Source organism: Salvelinus fontinalis, chromosome 4, assembly GCF_029448725.1.
Source record: "Salvelinus fontinalis isolate EN_2023a chromosome 4, ASM2944872v1, whole genome shotgun sequence".
Taxonomy (NCBI): domain Eukaryota; kingdom Metazoa; phylum Chordata; class Actinopteri; order Salmoniformes; family Salmonidae; genus Salvelinus; species Salvelinus fontinalis.
In genome coordinates this window covers 4,309,043-4,331,979 of record NC_074668.1, presented here as the reverse complement: position 1 = coordinate 4,331,979, position 22,937 = coordinate 4,309,043, and the positions used below count along the sequence as shown (strand labels likewise).

General features: G+C 43.1%; 1 protein-coding gene across 4 annotated transcripts in view; it reads right to left on the bottom strand.

Annotated features, from left to right (window-relative positions):
* The window catches only part of arid3c (AT rich interactive domain 3C (BRIGHT-like)), a 207,266-nt gene that overhangs the window by 28,908 nt on the left and 155,421 nt on the right, over positions 1-22,937 (bottom strand). For 2 of the 4 annotated variants that reach the window (XM_055918639.1, XM_055918641.1), the window contains 4 exons: positions 16,109-16,292; positions 12,414-12,658; positions 2,461-2,745; positions 269-358 (listed from right to left, as the gene is read on the bottom strand). In XM_055918639.1, the coding sequence (XP_055774614.1) occupies positions 269-358; positions 2,461-2,745; positions 12,414-12,658; positions 16,109-16,292 (804 nt within the window). The remainder of the gene's footprint in view (positions 1-268; positions 359-2,460; positions 2,746-12,413; positions 12,659-16,108; positions 16,293-22,937) is intronic. The other 2 variants (XM_055918640.1, XM_055918642.1) reach the window with 1 other exon arrangement.

Sequence of the window (22,937 nt, the reverse complement as noted above, 5' to 3'; positions counted from 1 at the left end):
GTGGGCGGGAGGAGTTGAGGGGAAACCGCCTTGGCCTCCCATCCCTGGTACATCTAAGACAATAAACCCCCTCGACCTCCCAGCCTCCCATCCACAGCCTCAAACTCTGAGAGATATAAAAAAAAAAATGTAAACTCTATTGGACTGCCACTTCATTACGATGGATTTTATAGCAAAGACATCAAATTGCATGGAGGACTAAGCGCCAGGGCGCTGCTATAACGTATTGAATTTCCTGCCTGAAACGGCAAACAGCCCCTCTATTTACCTGTGTAGACAACTCCATTTATTTCTATCGACATGTTGATGCTGCTAATGCCGCTGGTAGACAGGTTCAATGGAGTCTCTTGTCTATCATCTGTCAGGAGGAGAGGGAGAGGGAGAGGGAGAGGGAGAGGGAGAGGGAGAGGGAGAGGGAGAGAGAGAGAGAGAGAGAGAGAGAGAGAGAGAGAGAGAGAGAGAGAGAGAGAGAGAGAGAGAGAGAGAGAGAGAGAGAGAGAGAGAGAGAGAGAGAGAGAGAGAGAGAGAGAGAGAGAGAGAGAGAGAAAAACTCAATATGAACATTTAAAAAGGGAACACAAGGAGCAGGAGAGAAGCGCTCGGCAGAGTAATGGCGATAACTCCTAGAGGGACAGGTTACGGAGCAGTTTATTAAAGAGTTCTGAGAGAGAGAGAGAGAGAGAGAGAGACAGACAGAGACAGAGAGAGAGAGAGACAGAGAGAGAGAGACAGAGAGAGACAGAGAGAGACAGAGAGAGACAGAGAGAGAAAGAGAGAGAGAGACAGAGACAGAGAGAGAGAGAGACAGAGCTGTCAACAGATGTAGCAGTGATTTGTATGGCCAATGGGTGATCTCCCTGAGGAGACTGTGACAGACGGATGAATCATAGCAGGCAGGCAGGAGAACTTGGATATTAGTGTTCTTGGATAGTAGTGAACTTGGATAGTAGTGAACTTGGATAGTAGTGAACTTGGATAGTAGTGTACTTGTGAAAACCAGGCTTAGCGAACAAAAACAAAGCCAAATTATAATAACATAGAAACACACTATTTAATTTCAGTTTAAATATCAAATCGTTCGTTTTATATTTTCTGTATCATTCAAAAGTTTAGATTTTAAAACCTTTATTTCAAAGCAGCATCACTATTACAGATGATTTTGCAGGCGTTCCCCAGCCTGGCGTTTTTAATAATAGTGTTGTGATGACATCTGTAAATTACTGTTTACATGTTGGGTTGCAGCCCAGCCAGACCGGTCGTGTTGGCCGCCAGAGGAATTAACCAGTGAAAGATTCTGACTCATTCTACCATTAAGCTTTCGGAGAAAAGCCCACTATTATAACTAATCCCAGAGAGGCAGTCATGCGGAGAGAGATGAAACCACACCTGAGCAGATAGGCCCCCCCATTCATCCTTCAGTCTCTATTAGTCAGTGACGTATGATTTATGGCTTGTCGTAAACACCCGCCACGCTGAGAACCATCAACAGAGCGGGCGGGCGGACGGACGGCCGGCTGCAGCTTCTGACTCATGACTTCTAGTATTTTCCCCTCTGGTAAGGAAGTAGTATTTCTTCACAACAGTCATCAGACACCAGACGGCAGATTTTTATCAAGACACCAGACTGCAGATTTTTATCAAGACACCAGACTGCAGATGGTTTGATTAATGATGTGTTACGTTAGTGGCTCAGGTATTTCACCATGATACGCCAACTATCATATGGTGAAATACGATTACCTGATGTGGACATACCACCACTATGCTACACAGCTACACCCCCCCCCCCCCCCCCCCCCCAGTTATATAATAGTAGAGGACAAACAGTATCACTGACTCACCAAGCACGTGTCGGTAGAGGAATATATAGCATGTGTTGTATATCAATCACTCAGTTAAGAAGTCCTACACCTCCAACCTACTCAAGGATACAGTGTTATTGTTGGTTTATATTCAACTCTTTAACAACCGCCGATGAAATGTGGGTTTAGCTTGACAGGTGGATTTAGGGTGTGTTACGGAACACACTAGATTCTAGGGAGGGCGTTATCTCTGAATGACACGCGCTGATCTCCATGTGCTCCTCGGGGGGGGGGGGGGGGGGGGGGGGGTTGAAATGATTCATGCGTGTGTCACAGTTATACATCATAATTGCATCAATTTTACAGCACTGTAGGGACCTAATAATGTGTTCACATTAATAATGTAACTGTGTAGCTTTATACACAATTAATAATGTAACTGTGTTGCAAAGGGCCCCTCTATTGTAACTGTGTTGCTTTAGCCACAACTAATAACCTAAGTTACTTCATCCACAATTAATAACGTAACTGTGTTTTAGCCACAACTAATAATGTACCTGTGTAGCTTTGTCTCATCGCTCAGCCTCTCAGCCATATAGATACACTACACACATAATGTAATAATATGCGTTTGAAAGTTAATAAAGTGTTATATTACCTCTGATCCTCTCACCTCTGTTGTTTAACTCGATGTTCATGGGCAGTCGTGTTGCCATGGCGAGGAGGTTCTGCTGAAGAGCATGCTGCACGAGTCTCTGTTGATCCATCAACGTCCTCTTCTTCTCAGGCGGCTCCCCGCTCTCCGACTTCTCTCTCAGCTGCTCCAACGCTGCAGCCTGCACCGCTGCAGCCGCCTGTCCTGCAGCCGCCCCGTGGTGCCCTCCCAGACACATGGGCATCTCCCCAACACGGCCCGGCAGACCTCCCGACATCAGGCCATCCTCTGAGGGAACACAAATAAAAAAATATACTTTATTGATTTACTGTCCATTTTTCTTTCATTCGGATCTCAGAAATTCGTCTTTTGTTTTCAACCCCAGAATGAGCATTCTGTAGGCTACTGTAGGAATTGACATGGTCACAAACTGCTTATGAATGGCAGTAGAAATGATTATGGATGTCAGTAGAAGTGATTATGGATGGCAGTAGATGTGATTATGGATGGCAGTAGAAGTGATAATGGGTGGCAGTAGTAATGATTATGGATGGCAGTAGAAATGATTATGGATGGCAGTAGACGTGATTATGGATGGCAGCAGAAATGATTATGGATGGCAGTAGTAATGATAATGGATGGCAGTAGAAATGATTATGGATGGCAGTAGAAATGATTATGAATGGCAGTAGAAGTGATTATGGATGGCAGTAGTAATGATTATGGATGGCAGTAGAAGTGATTATGGATGGCAGTAGTAATGATTATGGATGGCAGTAGTAATGATTATGGATGGCAGTAGTAATGATTATGGATGGCAGTAGTAATGATTATGGATGGCAGTAGTAATGATTATGGATGGCAGTAGATGTGATTATGGATGGCAGTAGTAATGATTATGGATGGCAGTAGACGTGATTATGGATGGCAGTAGAAGTGATTATGGATGGCAGTAGTAATGATTATGGATGGCAGTAGTAATGATTATGGATGGCAGTAGTAATGATTATGGATGGCAGTAGACGTGATTATGGATGGCAGTAGTAATGATTATGGATGGCAGTAGTAATGATTATGGATGGCAGTAGTAATGATTATGGATGGCAGTAGTAATGATTATGGATGGCAGTAGATGTGATTATGGATGGCAGTAGACGTGATTATGGATGGCAGTAGTAATGATTATGGATGGCAGTAGTAATGATTATGGATGTCAGTAGAAGTGATTATGGATGGCAGTAGTAATGATTATGGATGGCAGTAGAAGTTAGTATGGATGTCAGTAGAAATGATTATGGATGGCAGTAGTAATGATTATGGATGGCAGTAGAAGTTAGTATGGATGTCAGTAGTAATGATTATGGATGGCAGTAGTAATGATTATGGATGGCAGTAGTAATGATTATGGATGGCAGTAGTAATGATTATGGATGGCAGTAGAAGTGATTATGGATGGCAGTAGTAATGATTATGGATGGCAGTAGATGTGATAATGGATGGCAGTAGTAATGATTATGAATGGCAGTAGTAATGATTATGGATGGCAGTAGTAATGATTATGGATGGCAGTAGTAATGATTATGGATGGCAGTAGAAGTGATTATGGATGGCAGTAGTAATGATTATGGATGGCAGTAGTAATGATTATGGATGGCAGTAGAAGTTAGTATGGATGTCAGTAGTAATGATTATGGATGGCAGTAGTAATGATTATGGATGGCAGTAGTAATGATTATGGATGGCAGTAGTAATGATTATGGATGGCAGTAGAAGTGATTATGGATGGCAGTAGTAATGATTATGGATGGCAGTAGTAATGATTATGGATGGCAGTAGTAATGATTATGGATGGCAGTAGAAGTGATTATGGATGGCAGTAGTAATGATTATGGATGGCAGTAGAAATGATTAAGGATGGCAGTAGAAATGATTAAGGATGGCAGTAGAAATGATTATGGATGGCAGTAGAAGCATTAAGGAACTCACTAATTGTCACGTTCCTGACCTGTTTTCCCTTGTCTTGTATATATTTAGTATGGTCAGGGCGTGAGTTGGGTGGGTTGTCTATGTGTTGTTTTCTATGTTGGGGTTTTGTGTGTTCGGCCTGGTATGATTCTCAATCAGAGGCAGCTGTCAATCGTTGTCCCTGATTGAGAATCATACTTAGGCAGCCGGGGTTTCACGTGTGTTTTGAGGGTGTTTGTTCCTTGTTAGTGTTTCGCCACACGGGACTGTCACGGTAGTTTCATTTTTGTTATTTTGTATCGCATATTTGTTTTCGTTTTATTAAATTACCATGGAAACCAACCACTCTGCATATTGGTCCGATCCTTCTCGCCTCTCCTTGTCCGATTAGGAGGACGACATAGACTATCGTTACACTAATGGTTATACTCTGGCTTGAAATGTCAGAGTGAAAAAGATTTGGCTATAGAGTACAAAAAGACTGGTACTTAGGCTATCCCTATGGTGCAATACTACAAGCTGCAACTCACACCTCTCTCTCTCTCTCTCTCTCTCTCTCTCTCTCTCTCTCTCTCTCTCTCTCTCTCTCTCTCTCTCTCTCGCTCTCTCTCTCTCTGTGATGCAGCGAGGAAATTGGCAGCAGGGCATCATGAGTATGAGGAAGTCTTGCAAGACGTTTCCTCTTCCAAGCGATGACCAGACTGCCCACAGGTTTAATGCGAGTGAATGGACGGCAGTGTGCCTTTGTGTGTTGGTGGGGAGCAGTGATTGTGAAATCATTCAACCCATGAAAATAACTCTAACTTCTCCTTCTGTGGTAGGTGTTATCACGCTATCTTGTCTCTCAAATAGATATTGCAGTACATTAAATCTTGCTTTGTGTTGGTGAGAATTATCTGTTGATGGAAGAGGAACTGAACTGTGTGGCAGCACAATGAGGTAAAATAAAGAACTGAATGGTGTGGCAGCACAATGAGGTAAAATAAAGAACTGAATGGTGTGGCAGCACTATGAGGTAAAATAAAGAACTGAATGGTGTGGCAGCACTATGAGGTAAAATAAAGAACTGAATGGTGTGGCAGCACTATGAGGTAAAATAAAGAACTGAATGGTGTGGCAGCACAATGAGGTAAAATAAAGAACTGAATGGTGTGGCAGCACTATGAGGTAAAATAAAGAACTGAATGGTGTGGCAGCACTATGAGGTAAAATAAAGAACTGAATGGTGTGGCAGCACAATGGGGTAAAATAAAGAACTGAATGGTGTGGCAGCACAATGAGGTAAAATAAAGAACTGAATGGTGTGGCAGCACTATGAGGTAAAATAAAGAACTGAATGGTGTGGCAGCACTATGAGGTAAAATAAAGAACTGAATGGTGTGGCAGCACTATGAGGTAAAATAAAGAACTGAATGGTGTGGCAGCACAATGAGGTAAAATAAAGAACTGAATGGTGTGGCAGCACAATGAGGTAAAATAAAGAACTGAATGGTGTGGCAGCACTATGGGGTAAAATAAAGAACTGAATGGTGTGGCAGCACAATGAGGTAAAATAAAGAACTGAATGGTGTGGCAGCACTATGGGGTAAAATAAAGAACTGAATGGTGTGGCAGCACAATGAGGTAAAATAAAGAACTGAATGGTGTGGCAGCACAATGAGGTAAAATAAAGAACTGAATGGTGTGGCAGCACTATGGGGTAAAATAAAGAACTGAATGGTGTGGCAGCACAATGAGGTAAAATAAAGAACTGAATGGTGTGGCAGCACAATGAGGTAAAATAAAGAACTGAATGGTGTGGCAGCACAATGAGGTAAAATAAAGAACTGAATGGTGTGGCAGCACTATGGGGTAAAATAAAGAACTGAATGGTGTGGCAGCACAATGAGGTAAAATAAAGAACTGAATGGTGTGGCAGCACTATGGGGTAAAATAAAGAACTGAATGGTGTGGCAGCACTATGAGGTAAAATAAAGAACTGAATGGTGTGGCAGCACTATGAGGTAAAATAAAGAACTGAATGGTGTGGCAGCACTATGGGGTAAAATAAAGAACTGAATGGTGTGGCAGCACTATGGGGTAAAATAAAGAACTGAATGGTGTGGCAGCACAATGAGGTAAAATAAAGAACTGAATGGTGTGGCAGCACTATGGGGTAAAATAAAGAACTGAATGGTGTGGCAGCACTATGGGGTAAAATAAAGAACTGAATGGTGTGGCAGCACTATGAGGTAAAATAAAGAACTGAATGGTGTGGCAGCACTATGAGGTAAAATAAAGAACTGAATGGTGTGGCAGCACTATGAGGTAAAATAAAGAACTGAATGGTGTGGCAGCACAATGAGGTAAAATAAAGAACTGAATGGTGTGGCAGCACAATGGGGTAAAATAAAGAACTGAATGGTGTGGCAGCACAATGAGGTAAAATAAAGAACTGAATGGTGTGGCAGCACTATGAGGTAAAATAAAGAACTGAATGGTGTGGCAGCACAATGGGGTAAAATAAAGAACTGAATGGTGTGGCAGCACAATGAGGTAAAATAAAGAACTGAATGGTGTGGCAGCACAATGGGGTAAAATAAAGAACTGAATGGTGTGGCAGCACAATGAGGTAAAATAAAGAACTGAATGGTGTGGCAGCACTATGAGGTAAAATAAAGAACTGAATGGTGTGGCAGCACAATGAGGTAAAATAAAGAACTGAATGGTGTGGCAGCACAATGAGGTAAAATAAAGAACTGAATGGTGTGGCAGCACAATGAGGTAAAATAAAGAACTGAATGGTGTGGCAGCACTATGGGGTAAAATAAAGAACTGAATGGTGTGGCAGCACTATGAGGTAAAATAAAGAACTGAATGGTGTGGCAGCACTATGGGGTAAAATAAAGAACTGAATGGTGTGGCAGCACAATGAGGTAAAATAAAGAACTGAATGGTGTGGCAGCACTATGGGGTAAAATAAAGAACTGAATGGTGTGGCAGCACTATGGGGTAAAATAAAGAACTGAATGGTGTGGCAGCACAATGAGGTAAAATAAAGAACTGAATGGTGTGGCAGCACTATGGGGTAAAATAAAGAACTGAATGGTGTGGCAGCACTATGGGGTAAAATAAAGAACTGAATGGTGTGGCAGCACTACGAGGTAAAATAAAGAACTGAATGGTGTGGCAGCACTATGGGGTAAAATAAAGAACTGAATGGTGTGGCAGCACTATGGGGTAAAATAAAGAACTGAATGGTGTGGCAGCACTACGAGGTAAAATAAAGAACTGAATGGTGTGGCAGCACTATGGGGTAAAATAAAGAACTGAATGGTGTGGCAGCACTATGAGGTAAAATAAAGAACTGAATGGTGTGGCAGCACTATGGGGTAAAATAAAGAACTGAATGGTGTGGCAGCACTATGGGGTAAAATAAAGAACTGAATGGTGTGGCAGCACTATGGGGTAAAATAAAGAACTGAATGGTGTGGCAGCACTATGGGGTAAAATAAAGAACTGAATGGTGTGGCAGCACTATGGGGTAAAATAAAGAACTGAATGGTGTGGCAGCACTATGGGGTAAAATAAAGAACTGAATGGTGTGGCAGCACAATGAGGTAAAATAAAGAACTGAATGGTGTGGCAGCACTATGGGGTAAAATAAAGAACTGAATGGTGTGGCAGCACAATGAGGTAAAATAAAGAACTGAATGGTGTGGCAGCACAATGGGGTAAAATAAAGAACTGAATGGTGTGGCAGCACAATGAGGTAAAATAAAGAACTGAATGGTGTGGCAGCACAATGGGGTAAAATAAAGAACTGAATGGTGTGGCAGCACTATGAGGTAAAATAAAGAACTGAATGGTGTGGCAGCACAATGGGGTAAAATAAAGAACTGAATGGTGTGGCAGCACTATGAGGTAAAATAAAGAACTGAATGGTGTGGCAGCACAATGGGGTAAAATAAAGAACTGAATGGTGTGGCAGCACAATGAGGTAAAATAAAGAACTGAATGGTGTGGCAGCACTATGAGGTAAAATAAAGAACTGAATGGTGTGGCAGCACAATGAGGTAAAATAAAGAACTGAATGGTGTGGCAGCACAATGGGGTAAAATAAAGAACTGAATGGTGTGGCAGCACTATGGGGTAAAATAAAGAACTGAATGGTGTGGCAGCACAATGGGGTAAAATAAAGAACTGAATGGTGTGGCAGCACTATGGGGTAAAATAAAGAACTGAATGGTGTGGCAGCACTATGAGGTAAAATAAAGAACTGAATGGTGTGGCAGCACTATGGGGTAAAATAAAGAACTGAATGGTGTGGCAGCACAATGGGGTAAAATAAAGAACTGAATGGTGTGGCAGCACTATGGGGTAAAATAAAGAACTGAATGGTGTGGCAGCACTATGAGGTAAAATAAAGAACTGAATGGTGTGGCAGCACTATGGGGTAAAATAAAGAACTGAATGGTGTGGCAGCACTATGAGGTAAAATAAAGAACTGAATGGTGTGGCAGCACTATGAGGTAAAATAAAGAACTGAATGGTGTGGCAGCACTATGAGGTAAAATAAAGAACTGAATGGTGTGGCAGCACTATGGGGTAAAATAAAGAACTGAATGGTGTGGCAGCACTATGAGGTAAAATAAAGAACTGAATGGTGTGGCAGCACAATGAGGTAAAATGAAGAACTGAATGGTGTGGCAGCACTATGGGGTAAAATAAAGAACTGAATGGTGTGGCAGCACTATGGGGTAAAATAAAGAACTGAATGGTGTGGCAGCACTATGAGGTAAAATAAAGAACTGAATGGTGTGGCAGCACTATGGGGTAAAATAAAGAACTGAATGGTGTGGCAGCACTATGAGGTAAAATAAAGAACTGAATGGTGTGGCAGCACTATGGGGTAAAATAAAGAACTGAATGGTGTGGCAGCACTATGAGGTAAAATAAAGAACTGAATGGTGTGGCAGCACTATGAGGTAAAATAAAGAACTGAATGGTGTGGCAGCACTATGGGGTAAAATAAAGAACTGAATGGTGTGGCAGCACTATGAGGTAAAATAAAGAACTGAATGGTGTGGCAGCACTATGGGGTAAAATAAAGAACTGAATGGTGTGGCAGCACTATGAGGTAAAATAAAGAACTGAATGGTGTGGCAGCACTATGGGGTAAAATAAAGAACTGAATGGTGTGGCAGCACTATGAGGTAAAATAAAGAACTGAATGGTGTGGCAGCACTATGGGGTAAAATAAAGAACTGAATGGTGTGGCAGCACTATGAGGTAAAATAAAGAACTGAATGGTGTGGCAGCACAATGAGGTAAAATAAAGAACTGAATGGTGTGGCAGAATAATGAAGTAAAATAAAGAACTGAATGGTGTGGCAGAATAATGAAGTATAATAAACAACTGAACTGTGTGGCAGAATAATGAGGTATAATAAACAACTGAACTGTGTGGCAGCACAATGAGGTAAAATAAAGAACTGAATGGTGTGGCAGAATAATGAAGTAAAATAAAGAACTGAATGGTGTGGCAGCACTATGGGGTAAAATAAAGAACTGAATGGTGTGGCAGCACTATGGGGTAAAATAAAGAACTGAATGGTGTGGCAGCACTATGAGGTAAAATAAAGAACTGAATGGTGTGGCAGCACTATGGGGTAAAATAAAGAACTGAATGGTGTGGCAGCACTATGAGGTAAAATAAAGAACTGAATGGTGTGGCAGCACAATGAGGTAAAATGAAGAACTGAACGGTGTGGCAGCACAATGAGGTAAAATAAAGAACTGAATGGTGTGGCAGCACTATGGGGTAAAATAAAGAACTGAATGGTGTGGCAGCACTATGAGGTAAAATAAAGAACTGAATGGTGTGGCAGAATAATGAGGTAAAATAAAGAACTGAATGGTGTGGCAGCACTATGAGGTAGAATAAAGAACTGAATGGTGTGTCAGCACTATGAGGTAAAATATAGAACTGAATGGTGTGGCAGCACAATGAGGTATAATAAAGAACTGAATGGTGTGGCAGAATAATGAGGTAAAATAAAGAACTGAATGGTGTGGCAGCACTATGAGGTAGAATAAAGAACTGAATGGTGTGTCAGCACTATGAGGTAAAATATAGAACTGAATGGTGTGGCAGCACAATGAGGTATAATAAAGAACTGAATGGTGTGGCAGCACTACGAGGTAAAATAAAGAACTGAATGGTGTGGCAGCACAATGAGGTAAAATAAAGAACTGAATGGTGTGGCAGAATAATGAAGTAAAATAAAGAACTGAATGGTGTGGCAGAATAATGAGGTATAATAAACAACTGAACTGTGTGGCAGCACGATGAGGTAGAATAAAGAACTGAATGGTGTGGCAGAATAATGAGGTATAATAAACAACTGAACTGTGTGGCAGCACGATGAGGTAAAATAAAGAACTGAATAGTGTGGCAGAATAATGAGGTAAAATAAAGAACTGAATGGTGTGGCAGCACTATGAGGTAGAATAAAGAACTGAATGGTGTGTCAGCACTATGAGGTAAAATATAGAACTGAATGGTGTGGCAGCACAATGAGGTATAATAAAGAACTGAATGGTGTGGCAGCACTACGAGGTAAAATAAAGAACTGAATGGTGTGGCAGCACAATGAGGTAAAATAAAGAACTGAATGGTGTGGCAGCACAATGAGGTAAAATATAGAACTGAATGGTGTGGCAGCACTACGAGGTAAAATAAAGAACTGAATGGTGTGGCAGCACAATGAGGTAAAATATAGAACTGAATGGTGTGGCAGCACTATGAGGTAAAATAAAGAACTGAATGGTGTGGCAGCACTATGAGGTAAAATAAAGAACTGAATGGTGTGGCAGCACTATGAGGTATAATAAAGAACTGAATGGTGTGGCAGCACAATGAGGTAAAATAAAGAACTGAATGGTGTGGCAGCACTATGAGGTAAAATAAAGAACTGAATGGTGTGGCAGCACTATGAGGTAAAATTAAGAACTGAACTGTGTGGCAGCACTATGAGGTAAAATATAGAACTGAATGGTGTGGCAGCACAATGAGGTAAAATAAAGAACTGAATGGTGTGGCAGCACTATGAGGTAAAATAAAGAACTGAATGGTGTGGCAGCACAATGAGGTAAAATAAAGAACTGAATGGTGTGGCAGCACTATGAGGTAGAATAAAGAACTGAATGGTGTGGCAGCACTATGAGGTAGAATAAAGAACTGAATGGTGTGGCAGCATAATGAGGTAAAATAAATAAGTAGAAATGGTGTGGTTTTGAGTGGAGGGGGGTCAGGCTGAATGAGTCCCAGACAAACCGCCACATTTCTTTTTGTGCCATTCTATTTCATTCATACTATTTCATTTCATATTTAAAATGGCTGCTCAGTGAGCCTGGAGTGAACCAATCACATCCATACCAAGCAACTACATCTCATTTTAATTGATGGATCTTTACCTCTACCACGGCAGCAGCACAGCTGTCACGTTCCTGACCTTATTTCCTTTATTTTGTCTTTGTTTAGTATGGTCAGGACGTGAGCTGTGTGGGCATTCTATGTTATGTGTTTCTATGTTGGGTTCTTTTCAATTAGCCGGATATGGTTCTCAATCGGGGTCAGGTGTTTTACGTTTCCTCTGATTGAGAACCATATTAAGGTAGGCTGTTCACACTGTTTGTTGGTGGGTGATTGTTCCCGTGTTAGTGTTTATGCCACACGGGACTGTTTGTGAGTTTGTTCCTGTTCGTGCGTTCTTCGTTGTCTGTAAGTTCTCATGTTCAGGTCTGTTTACGTCGTTTATTGTTTTGTAGTTTGTTAAGAGTTTTTTCGTGTTCGTCTTTCTTTAAATAAATCATTTATGTCTTCATACCTCGCTGCATATTGGTCCGATCCTTGCTCCTCCTCGGACGAGGAGGAGAACGAACGTTACAATAGCAGGCTCTTCTTGTCACATGACAGGAAGCAGGAAGTAAAGTACTCTGTGTCTCACCTTTCTTGATGTTGTGTCCCTGGGTCAGGTGTACTCCGTTGTAGGTGGACATGGCCAGATGAGACATGCTTATCTTGGGGGAGGAGAGGACGGAGGGAGTCCCCGCTGGAGAGTAGTTAAAGAGGGCCGACCCGTAGCTCTGACGACGCCCCTCGCGGCGGTTACTGTCGATAGCTGCCTGGAGCTCTCCGGGGGAGCTCAGACCCCTCTTTTCACATTCGTAAGGGTAGAGGTACTTCATATACCTGTAGGAAGGGAACAGGAACAGCATGAGGAGGACATTTCACAACATTTCACTGCAAGAGAATGCAATAATGCTTGTGTCATCTTGGCTGTTAAACAAGGTTACATTATGTAATGTCTTACAGATGGTGACTGTTAAACAAGGTTACATTATGTCATGTATTACAGATGGTGACTGTTAAACAGTCATATCATGTATTACAGATGGTGACTGTTAAACAAGGTTACATTATGTAATGTATTACAGATGGTGACTGTTAAACAAGGTTACATTATGTCATGTATTACAGATGGTGACTGTTAAACAGTCATGTCATGTATTACAGATGGTGACTGTTATACAAGGTTACATTATGTCATGTATTACAGATGGTGACTGTTAAACAAGGTTACATTATGTAATGTATTACAGATGGTGACTGTTAAACAAGGTTACATTATGTAATGTATTACAGATGGTGACTGTTAAACAAGGTTACATTATATCATGTATTACAGATGGTGACTGTTAAACAAGGTTACATTATGTCATGTCTTACAGATGGTGACTGTTAAACAAGGTTACATTATATCATGTATTACAGATGGTGACTGTTAAACAAGGTTACATTATGTAATGTATTACAGATGGTGACTGTTAAACAAGGTTACATTATATCATGTATTACAGATGGTGACTGTTAAACAAGGTTACATTATGTCATGTATTACAGATGGTGACTGTTAAACAAGGTTACATTATGTAATGTATTACAGATGGTGACTGTTAAACAAGGTTACATTATGTAATGTATTACAGATGGTGACTGTTAAACAAGGTTACATTATGTCATGTCTTACAGATGGTGACTGTTAACAGCCAACCTATACAAAATGTAGTGTTACGTGTTAATAATAGTAAACAACATCATAGCTGTACATTTATGTGAAACTGTTTATAACAACAGTAGTTGTATTACTTTTGTGACTGTTCTTAAACAGTATGGAGCTCAGACCCTTCTTTTTACATTGGTAGGGGCAGAGGTACTTCATATACCTGGAAACAGTGTAATCTCTCTGCTGTGATCAGGACTAGACAGAGTGAAGGGTTGATGGGTAACCTCTCTGCTGTGATCAGGACTAGACAGAGTGAAGGGTTGATGGGTAACCTCTCTGCTGTGATCAGGACTAGACAGAGTGAAGGGTTGATGGGTAACCTCTCTGCTGTGATCAGGACTAGACAGAGTGAAGGGTTGATGGGTAACCTCTCTGCTGTGATCAGGACTAGGCAGAGTGAAGGGTTGATGGGTAACCTCTCTGCTGTGATCAGGACTAGGCAGAGTGAAGGGTTGATGGGTAACCTCTCCGCTGTGATCAGGACTAGACAGAGTGAAGGGTTGATGGGTAACCTCTCCGCTGTGATCAGGACTAGACAGAGTGAAGGGTTGATGGGTAACCTCTCTGCTGTGATCAGGACTAGACAGAGTGAAGGGTTGATGGGTAACCTCTCTGCTGTGATCAGGACTAGACAGAGTGAAGGGTTGATGGGTAACCTCTCTGCTGTGATCAGGACTAGACAGAGTGAAGGGTTGATGGGTAACCTCTCTGCTGTGATCAGGACTAGACAGAGTGAAGGGTTGATGGGTAACCTCTCCGCTGTGATCAGGACTAGACAGAGTGAAGGGTTGATGGGTAACCTCTCTGCTGTGATCAGGACTAGACAGAGTGAAGGGTTGATGGGTAACCTCTCTGCTGTGATCAGCGGTTCCAACACACAAGTTGGTTTAGTACTCTGCAAGGCTACTGGTTCTGCTTCACTACTGTAGGAGCTAAACGGAATAAGTATAGGTCAAATAAGCCGAGATAGAAGGTCATCCCCAGTTATCACCGACATGTTATCTCCAGTTATCACCAACATGTTATCTCCAGTTATCACCATCAGGTCTTACCAGTTATCACCATCAGGTTATCTCCTGTTATCACCATCAGGTTATCACCAGTTATCACCATCAGGTCATCTCCAGTTATCACCAGCAGTGTCACTCACTGTGTTAATGTAAGGTGTACCCGTACAGAGCTTCACTCACTGTGTTAATGTAAGGTGTACCCGTACAGGGCTTCACTCACTGTGTTAATGTAAGGTGTACCCGTACAGAGCTTAACACACTGTGTTAATGTAAGGTGTACCCGTACAGAGCTTAACACACTGTGTTAATGTAAGGTGTACCCGTACAGAGCTTCACCCACTGTGTTAATGTAAGGTGTACCCGTACAGAGCTTCACTCACTGTGTTAATGTAAGGTGTACCCGTACAGGGCTTCACTCACTGTGTTAATGTAAGGTGTACCCGTACAGAGCTTCACTCACTGTGTTAATGTAAGGTGTACCCGTACAGAGCTTCACTCACTGTGTTAATGTAAGGTGTACCCGTACAGAGCTTCACTCACTGTGTTAATGTAAGGTGTACCCGTACAGAGCTTCACACACTGTGTTAATGTAAGGTGTACCCGTACAGAGCTTCACTCACTGTGTTAATGTAAGGTGTACCATTACAGAGCTTCACTCACTGTGTTAATGTAAGGTGTACCCGTACAGAGCTTCTCACTGTGTTAATGTAAGGTGTACCCGTACAGAGCTTAACACACTGTGTTAATGTAAGGTGTACCCGTACTGAGCTTCACTCACTGTGTTAATGTAAGGTGTACCCGTACAGAGCTTCTCACTCTGTTAATGTAAGGTGTACCCGTACAGAGCTTCACTCACTGTGTTAATGTAAGGTGTACCCATACAGAGCTTCACTCACTGTGTTAATGTAAGGTCTACCCGTACAGAGCTTCACACACTGTGTTAATGTAAGGTGTACCCGTACAGAGCTTCTCACTGTGTTAATGTAAGGTCTACCCGTACAGAGCTTCACTCACTGTGTTAATGTAAGGTGTACCCGTACAGAGCTTCACTCACTGTGTTAATGTAAGGTGTACCCGTACAGAGCTTCTCACTGTGTTAATGTAAGGTGTACCCGTACAGAGCTTCACTCACTGTGTTAATGTAAGGTGTACCCGTACAGAGCTTAACACACTGTGTTAATGTAAGGTGTACCCGTACAGAGCTTCACACACAGTGTTAATGTAAGGTGTACCCGTACAGGGCTTAACACACTGTGTTAATGTAAGGTGTACCCGTACAGAGCTTAACACACTGTGTTAATGTAAGGTGTACCCGTACAGGGCTTAACACACTGTGTTAATGTAAGGTGTACCCGTACAGAGCTTCTCACTGTGTTAATGTAAGGTGTACCCGTACAGAGCTTCTCACTGTGTTAATGTAAGGTGTACCCGTACAGAGCTTAACACACTGTGTTAATGTAAGGTGTACCCGTACAGGGCTTAACACACTGTGTTAATGTAAGGTGTACCCGTACAGAGCTTCTCACTGTGTTAATGTAAGGTGTACCCATACAGAGCTTTTCTCACTGTGTTCGCAGGGTGAAAGCTGCACTGGTGATGGAGGTAGGGAGGTTGAGGCCTTTGGTGATCTCACGCCATATTTTCTTATTGATGACCTCCACTAAGCCGCCTTTTTCTGTGACCAGCTTGTAGAGCGTGTACAGATCCAACACCTGCTTGGCCATGATTGGAATACGATTCACTGGAGTCCCTGTCGAGACAAAACACAATATCCACAATCAATGCTCTTAACTTCAGTGCGTCGATAGAGAGGGTTTCCTCGCCAGCTGTGGCTTATAAGGCCAGTCAAACAGCTGACGGCTGGGTTAACAAGACATAATTACTTTTTGAAAATCTTTTGATACAGTATTTGTATTAAAGAGGGAAACTGTGTTTGCTATTTTTGGACTTCATGTTTACATGTAAAGTATGTACTTATTGATTTGGAAGAATATAACTTTTAAATGCCTGAAAACTCAAAATATAAGCTTGTTTTACGCCATTGTTTATAAACAAAGTAAATGTAAACACACTGTATAACTTTAAAACGTGGTTAAATGTGACTTTCTTTAAACAACAACATCAGACTACATTTTTGTATTTTTTGATACAACACTAAGAGAGACGTGGCCATATCATTAGGAATTATAATACTAGAACTGGGATGCACCTTATGAAGGGATAAAGGTCAGACATTTTTGGTCAGGGAGTTGGTCATTCATGCAAAAGCTGTGATAAGATAGTTGTGTAAAATAGTTGAAGAATTTATCTACAACTGTATATTTGTTAGCTAGCAAGCCAGTTTTAGAGTAATAATTCCATACATTTTTCGAATTAATTGCCAATGTGCCAATATTACACCTGGCAACCGTGTCAGCTTGCACTTTGCCCGGGCCGCCACAGGAGTCGCTAGTGCGCGATGGGACAAGGACATCCCTGCCGGCCAAACCCTCCCCTAAAACTGGACGCCGCTGGGTCAAGCTCTCAGCGTCATTGACCACCAAATGTTTCTACATTTAGATAGCTAGCCACCTAATATAACTTGTTTTCTCAAAATGTATGTTAGCTAGTTAACCTTGTTATTAATTCAACCATCTGCTGTCAACATCAGGATATGATTTGAGAGCACTCGTTAGCTCCAAAAGTGGTTATCATAGCATTGACTGTATGCTGACAGTGAATTCAGAGCCAATCAGTGGCTAGCTACACTACAAATATAATTGTACCAGATTCCTGTGAAGTAATTGTAATGACAGTCCACTCATACGCTTAATATTGTATAGTTAAGAACCCAATCAGAATTCTATTACACGGTTTACATTTGATCCAGCTATTGGGGTCAGGAAATAATCCGGTGCTTGGATTTTGAAGTAGTTTTAACTTTTCGCTTGCGCTGCACAGGCTTCTGACTAGAGCGAGAACCAAAGATGGTGGATAAATGAGATAGTTCACCTCAGGCCGTTTACCGTTGAAAAAAAATACTCACGGTTCCTGTCTGTGTAAGTGCGTCGTTTCCTCTCCTAAAAGGTGCTTTTCCCACGGTTCCTCCATAACATCTGGAATGCTAACGTCAGCGAGGGGAACAGCTGGCTCTGGTCTACTTGTCCCGTCCCGCTTGCCCCACCCGCCCCGTCCCAACTAGAAAACATTTGCCGGTGAGATCTCGCCCTGGGGGCAGCCCCGCCGCAAAGCGTGAGCAATAAGTAGACCAGAGTGGCCCAGACCAGTCAGAAAAAATAAGAGACTGGGGTATCTCTCGCTTTCTCTACTATGTGAGTACAGCTACGACCAGAAGTTACTTTTTCATAGCAGGTTAGGAGAATCAACATGGCAGGTTAGGAGAATTAACATGGCAGGTTAGGAGAATCAACATGGCAGGTTAGGAGAATTAACATGGCAGGATAGGAGAATCAACATGGCAGGATAGGAGAATTAACATGGCAGGTTAGGAGAATTAACATGGCAGGACAGGAGAATTAACATGGCAGGACAGGAGAATGTACGCAGCAGGTTAAGGGAATTAACATGGCAGGATAGGAGAATTAACATGGCAGGATAGGAGAATTTACACAGCAGGTTAGGTGAATTAACATGGCAGGACAGGAGAATTTACGCAGCAGGATAGGAAAATAACATGTGGTATTTAAATACACCTTCTCTAGGAAAATAACATGTGGTATTTAAATCAACCGTATCTATGAAAATCACATGTGGTATTTAAATACACCTTATCTATGAAAATAACATGTGGTATTTAAATCAACCTTATCTATGAAAATCACATGTGGTATTTAAATCAACCGTATCTATGAAAATAACATGTGGTATTTAAATCAACCTTATCTATGAAAATCACATGTGGTATTTAAATCAACCGTATCTATGAAAATAACATAACTTAAATGTGACTTTCAGCTCTGTGGTATTGAAATACACCGTATCTATGAAAATAACATCACTTTAAACAAGACGTTCAGCTCTTCGACCACAAACTGACTGGGGATCCTCAATCTCTTTTGTTTTCGTTCCACTCGGGTCTTAATTAGCAGGGTAAATGAAGGAAGGTAATCATTTGTACTGTGCAGTTTAACGCCCCGGCCGTAAAGAGGGACAGGTCGGTCCTTTGTGAGCAGCCTGACCCTGAGATAATTAACCTGTATTCTGCTGATAGAGTTCCATTGTGCCCATCGGATTTACTATAATGCCAATCAATACCTGCAGAAATATAGTGCAAAGAACAGCAGCAAGCAGCGCAGGGCTGTGAGAGAGGAGGAGAGGGGGAAGTGAGGTGGGGGAGGTGAAGTATCGTCTGAGGAAGTTAAAACATATCATTTAAGGCTGGTAATTATTGGATGGCTTCGCTGACAGCAGGACTGACTGAGGAGTGAGACACTATTAAAAGTAGAGATTTATCTGGCCTCTCCTGCAGGACAATTGCTGGCCTTATATCTAAAAGTAGCACCATCCAAATCTATCGCTACTTCCAACTTCACACTAAACTGTCTATATATCACAGCTGTATGGTGGCGTCCTGGCTGTCGGGGGGGAAGTGGTCTCAGGAGGAGTGGGGTGATTCTAAATAAGTACAGCGACTTTTCAAAGGTTAACGGACGTACTTTGAGTTGGCTCATAATTAAGATTGAGATGCTTGATTGACTGTAGCGTAACATTAAGCCTGGTGTTACTACAGTAAGAGGTGTTACGGTCAGTGAGAGTGCAGGTAAAACAGTACAGTGTGTTACTACAGTGAGAGGTGTGGCTACAGTGAGAGGTGTGTTACTACAGTGAGAGGTGTGGCTACAGTGAGAGGTGTGGCTACAGTGAGAGGTGTGTTACTACAGTGAGAGGTGTGGCTACAGTGAGAGGAGTGGCTACAGTGAGAGGTGTGGCTACAGTGAGAGGTGTGGCTACAGTGAGAGGTGTGGCTACAGTGAGAGGTGTGGCTACAGTGAGAGGTGTGGCTACAGTGAGAGGTGTGTTACTACAGTGAGAGTTGTGGCTACAGTGAGAGGTGTGGCTACAGTGAGAGGTGTGGCTACAGTGAGAGGTGTGTTACTACAGTGAGAGGTGTGGCTACAGTGAGAGGTGTGGCTACAGTGAGAGGTGTGGCTACAGTGAGAGGAGTGGCTACAGTGAGAGGTGTGGCTACAGTGAGAGGTGTGGCTACAGTGAGAGGTGTGGCTACAGTGAGAGGTGTGTTACTACAGTGAGAGGTGTGTTACTACAGTGAGAGGAGTGGCTACAGTGAGAGGTGTGTTACTATAGTGAGAGGAGTGGCTACAGTGAGAGGTGTGGCTACAGTGAGAGGTGTGGCTACAGTGAGAGGAGTGGCTAGAGTGAGAGGAGTGGCTACAGTGAGAGGTGTGGCTACAGTGAGAGGAGTGGCTACAGTGAGAGGTGTTACTACAGTGAGAGGTGTGGCTACAGTGAGAGGTGTGGCTACAGTGAGAGGAGTGGCTACAGTGAGAGGAGTGGCTACAGTGAGAGGTGTGGCTACAGTGAGAGGAGTGGCTACAGTGAGAGGTGTGGCTACAGTGAGAGGAGTGGCTACAGTGAGAGGAGTGGCTACAGTGAGAGGAGTGGCTACAGTGAGAGGTGTGGCTACAGTGAGAGGAGTGGCTACAGTGAGAGGTGTGGCTACAGTGAGAGGTGTGGCTACAGTGAGAGGTGTGGCTACAGTGAGAGTGCAGGTAAAACAGTCCGGTGTGTTACTACTGTGAGAGGTGTGGCTACAGTGAGAGGAGGGGCTACAGTGAGAGGTGTGGATACAGTGAGAGGTGTGGCTACAGTGAGAGGTGTGGCTACAGTGAGAGGTGTGGCTACAGTGAGAGGTGTGGCTACAGTGAGAGGTGTGGCTACAGTGAGAGTGCAGGTAAAACAGTACGGTGTTTTACTACAACAGAAAGAAAAGAGATGAATGTAGAAGACCTTCTGTCCTACGCCCTCCTTATGCAAACTATTTTCCTGTCCTACGCCCTCCTCATGCATACTCTATTCCTGCCCTACGCCCTCCTCATGCATACTCTATTCCTGTCCTATGCCCTCCTCATGCATACTTTATTCCTGTCCTATGCCCTCCTCATGCATACTCTATTCCTGTCCTACGCCCTCCTCATACATACTCTATTCATGTCCTACGCCCTCCTCATACATACTCTATTCATGTCCTACGCCCTCCTCATACATACTCTATTCCTGTCCTACGCCCTCCTCATACATGCTCTATTCCTGTCCTACGCCCTCCTCATACATACTCTATTCCTGTCCTACGCCTTCCTCATACATACTTTATTCCTGTCCTACGCCCTCCTCATACATACTTTATTCCTGTCCTACGCCCTCCTCATACATACTTTATTCCTGTCCTACGCCCTCCTCATACATACTCTATTCCTGTCCTACGCCCTCCTCATACATACTCTATTCATGTCCTACGCCCTCCTCATACATACTCTATTCCTGTCCTACGCCCTCCTCATACATGCTCTATTCCTGTCCTACGCCCTCCTCATACATGCTCTATTCCTGTCCTACGCCCTCCTCATACATACTCTATTCCTGTCCTACGCCCTCCTCATACATACTCTATTCATGTCCTACGCCCTCCTCATACATACTCTATTCCTGTCCTACGCCCTCCTCCTACATACTCTATTCATGTCCTACGCCCTCCTCATACATACTCTATTCCTGTCCTACGCCCTCCTCATACAGGCTCTATTCCTGTCCTACGCCCTCCTCATACATGCTCTATTCCTGTCCTACGCCCTCCTCATACATACTCTATTCCTGTCCTACGCCCTCCTCCTACATACTCTATTCCTGTCCTACGCCCTCCTCCTACATACTCTATTCCTGTCCTACGCCCTCCTCATACATACTCTATTCCTGTCCTACGCCCTCCTCATACATGCTCTATTCCTGTCCTACGCCCTCCTCATACATGCTCTATTCCTGTCCTACGCCCTCCTCATACATACTCTATTCCTGTCCTACGCCCTCCTCATACATACTCTATTCCTGTCCTACGCCCTCCTCCTACATACTCTATTCCTGTCCTACGCCCTCCTCCTACATACTCTATTCCTGTCCTACGCCCTCCTCATACATACTCTATTCCTGTCCTACGCCCTCCTCATACATACTCTATTCCTGTCCCACGCCCTCCTCCAACATACTCTATTCCATCCCATGCTCAGTAGTGATCATTATTATTATAACGTACAAACCTAACTCGATCTATAAAACTATTATTTATCCCGATCCACAATGGCCAACCCAACGAGAGTCAGGGCAATAAATAAAAGCACTGGTCCAGAAAGCCTTTGTTTGGTAAAATCTGACCGAAACCAACACAGGCCTCTTAAAAAATGGATTTATGTGCTTCCAATACCCGTTGTGATGCATTCGTCTCTCCGATTCCCTGAACGAGAGAATAAAAGATAAGAGAAGGAGGAGGACAGTCTTTTGTCAGCAGAGAGGTTCTGATCAGCTCATGGATCACGTCGACAGGAATGGAGGGCGGAGGAAAAACATATCTTATGAAACTCCTGTGTCTAACGACGGCACGCCAGTCCTCTGGTTAATCGCTGACTTACAAAAAAATTGCCGTGTGTAATTGGAGCTTGCAAAGGGAATCAGGGCCTAGTAGAGCAAAGTAATCAACATCGCTGAAGGGAATCAGGGCCTAGTGGAGCAGAGTAATCCACATCGCTGAAGGTAATCAGGGCCTAGCAGAGCAGAGTAATCCACATCGCTGAAGGGAATCAGGGCCTAGTAGAGCCGAGTAATCTACATCGCTGAAGGTAATCAGGGCCTAGTAGAGCAGAGTAATCAACATCGCTGAAGGGAATCAGGGCCTAGTGGAGCAGAGTAATCAACATCGCTGAAGGGAATCAGGGCCTAGTAGAGCCGAGTAATCCACATCGCTGAAGGTAATCAGGGCCTAGTAGAGCAGAGTAATCAACATCGCTGAAGGGAATCAGGGCCTAGTAGAGCAGAGTAATCCACATCGCTGAAGGGAATCAGGGCCTAGTAGAGCCGAGTAATCAACATCGCTGAAGGTAATCAGGGCCTAGTAGAGCAGAGTAATCAACATCGCTGAAGGGAATCAGGGCCTAGTGGAGCAGAGTAATCAACATCGCTGAAGGGAATCAGGGCCTAGTAGAGCAGAGTAATCCACATCGCTGAAGGGAATCAGGGCCTAGTGGAGCAGAGTAATCCACATCGCTGAAGGGAATCAGGGCCTAGTAGAGCCGAGTAATCAACATCGCGGAAGGTAATCAGGGCCTAGTAGAGCCGAGTAATCCACATCGCTGAAGGTAATCAGGGCCTAGTAGAGCAGAGTAATCCACAT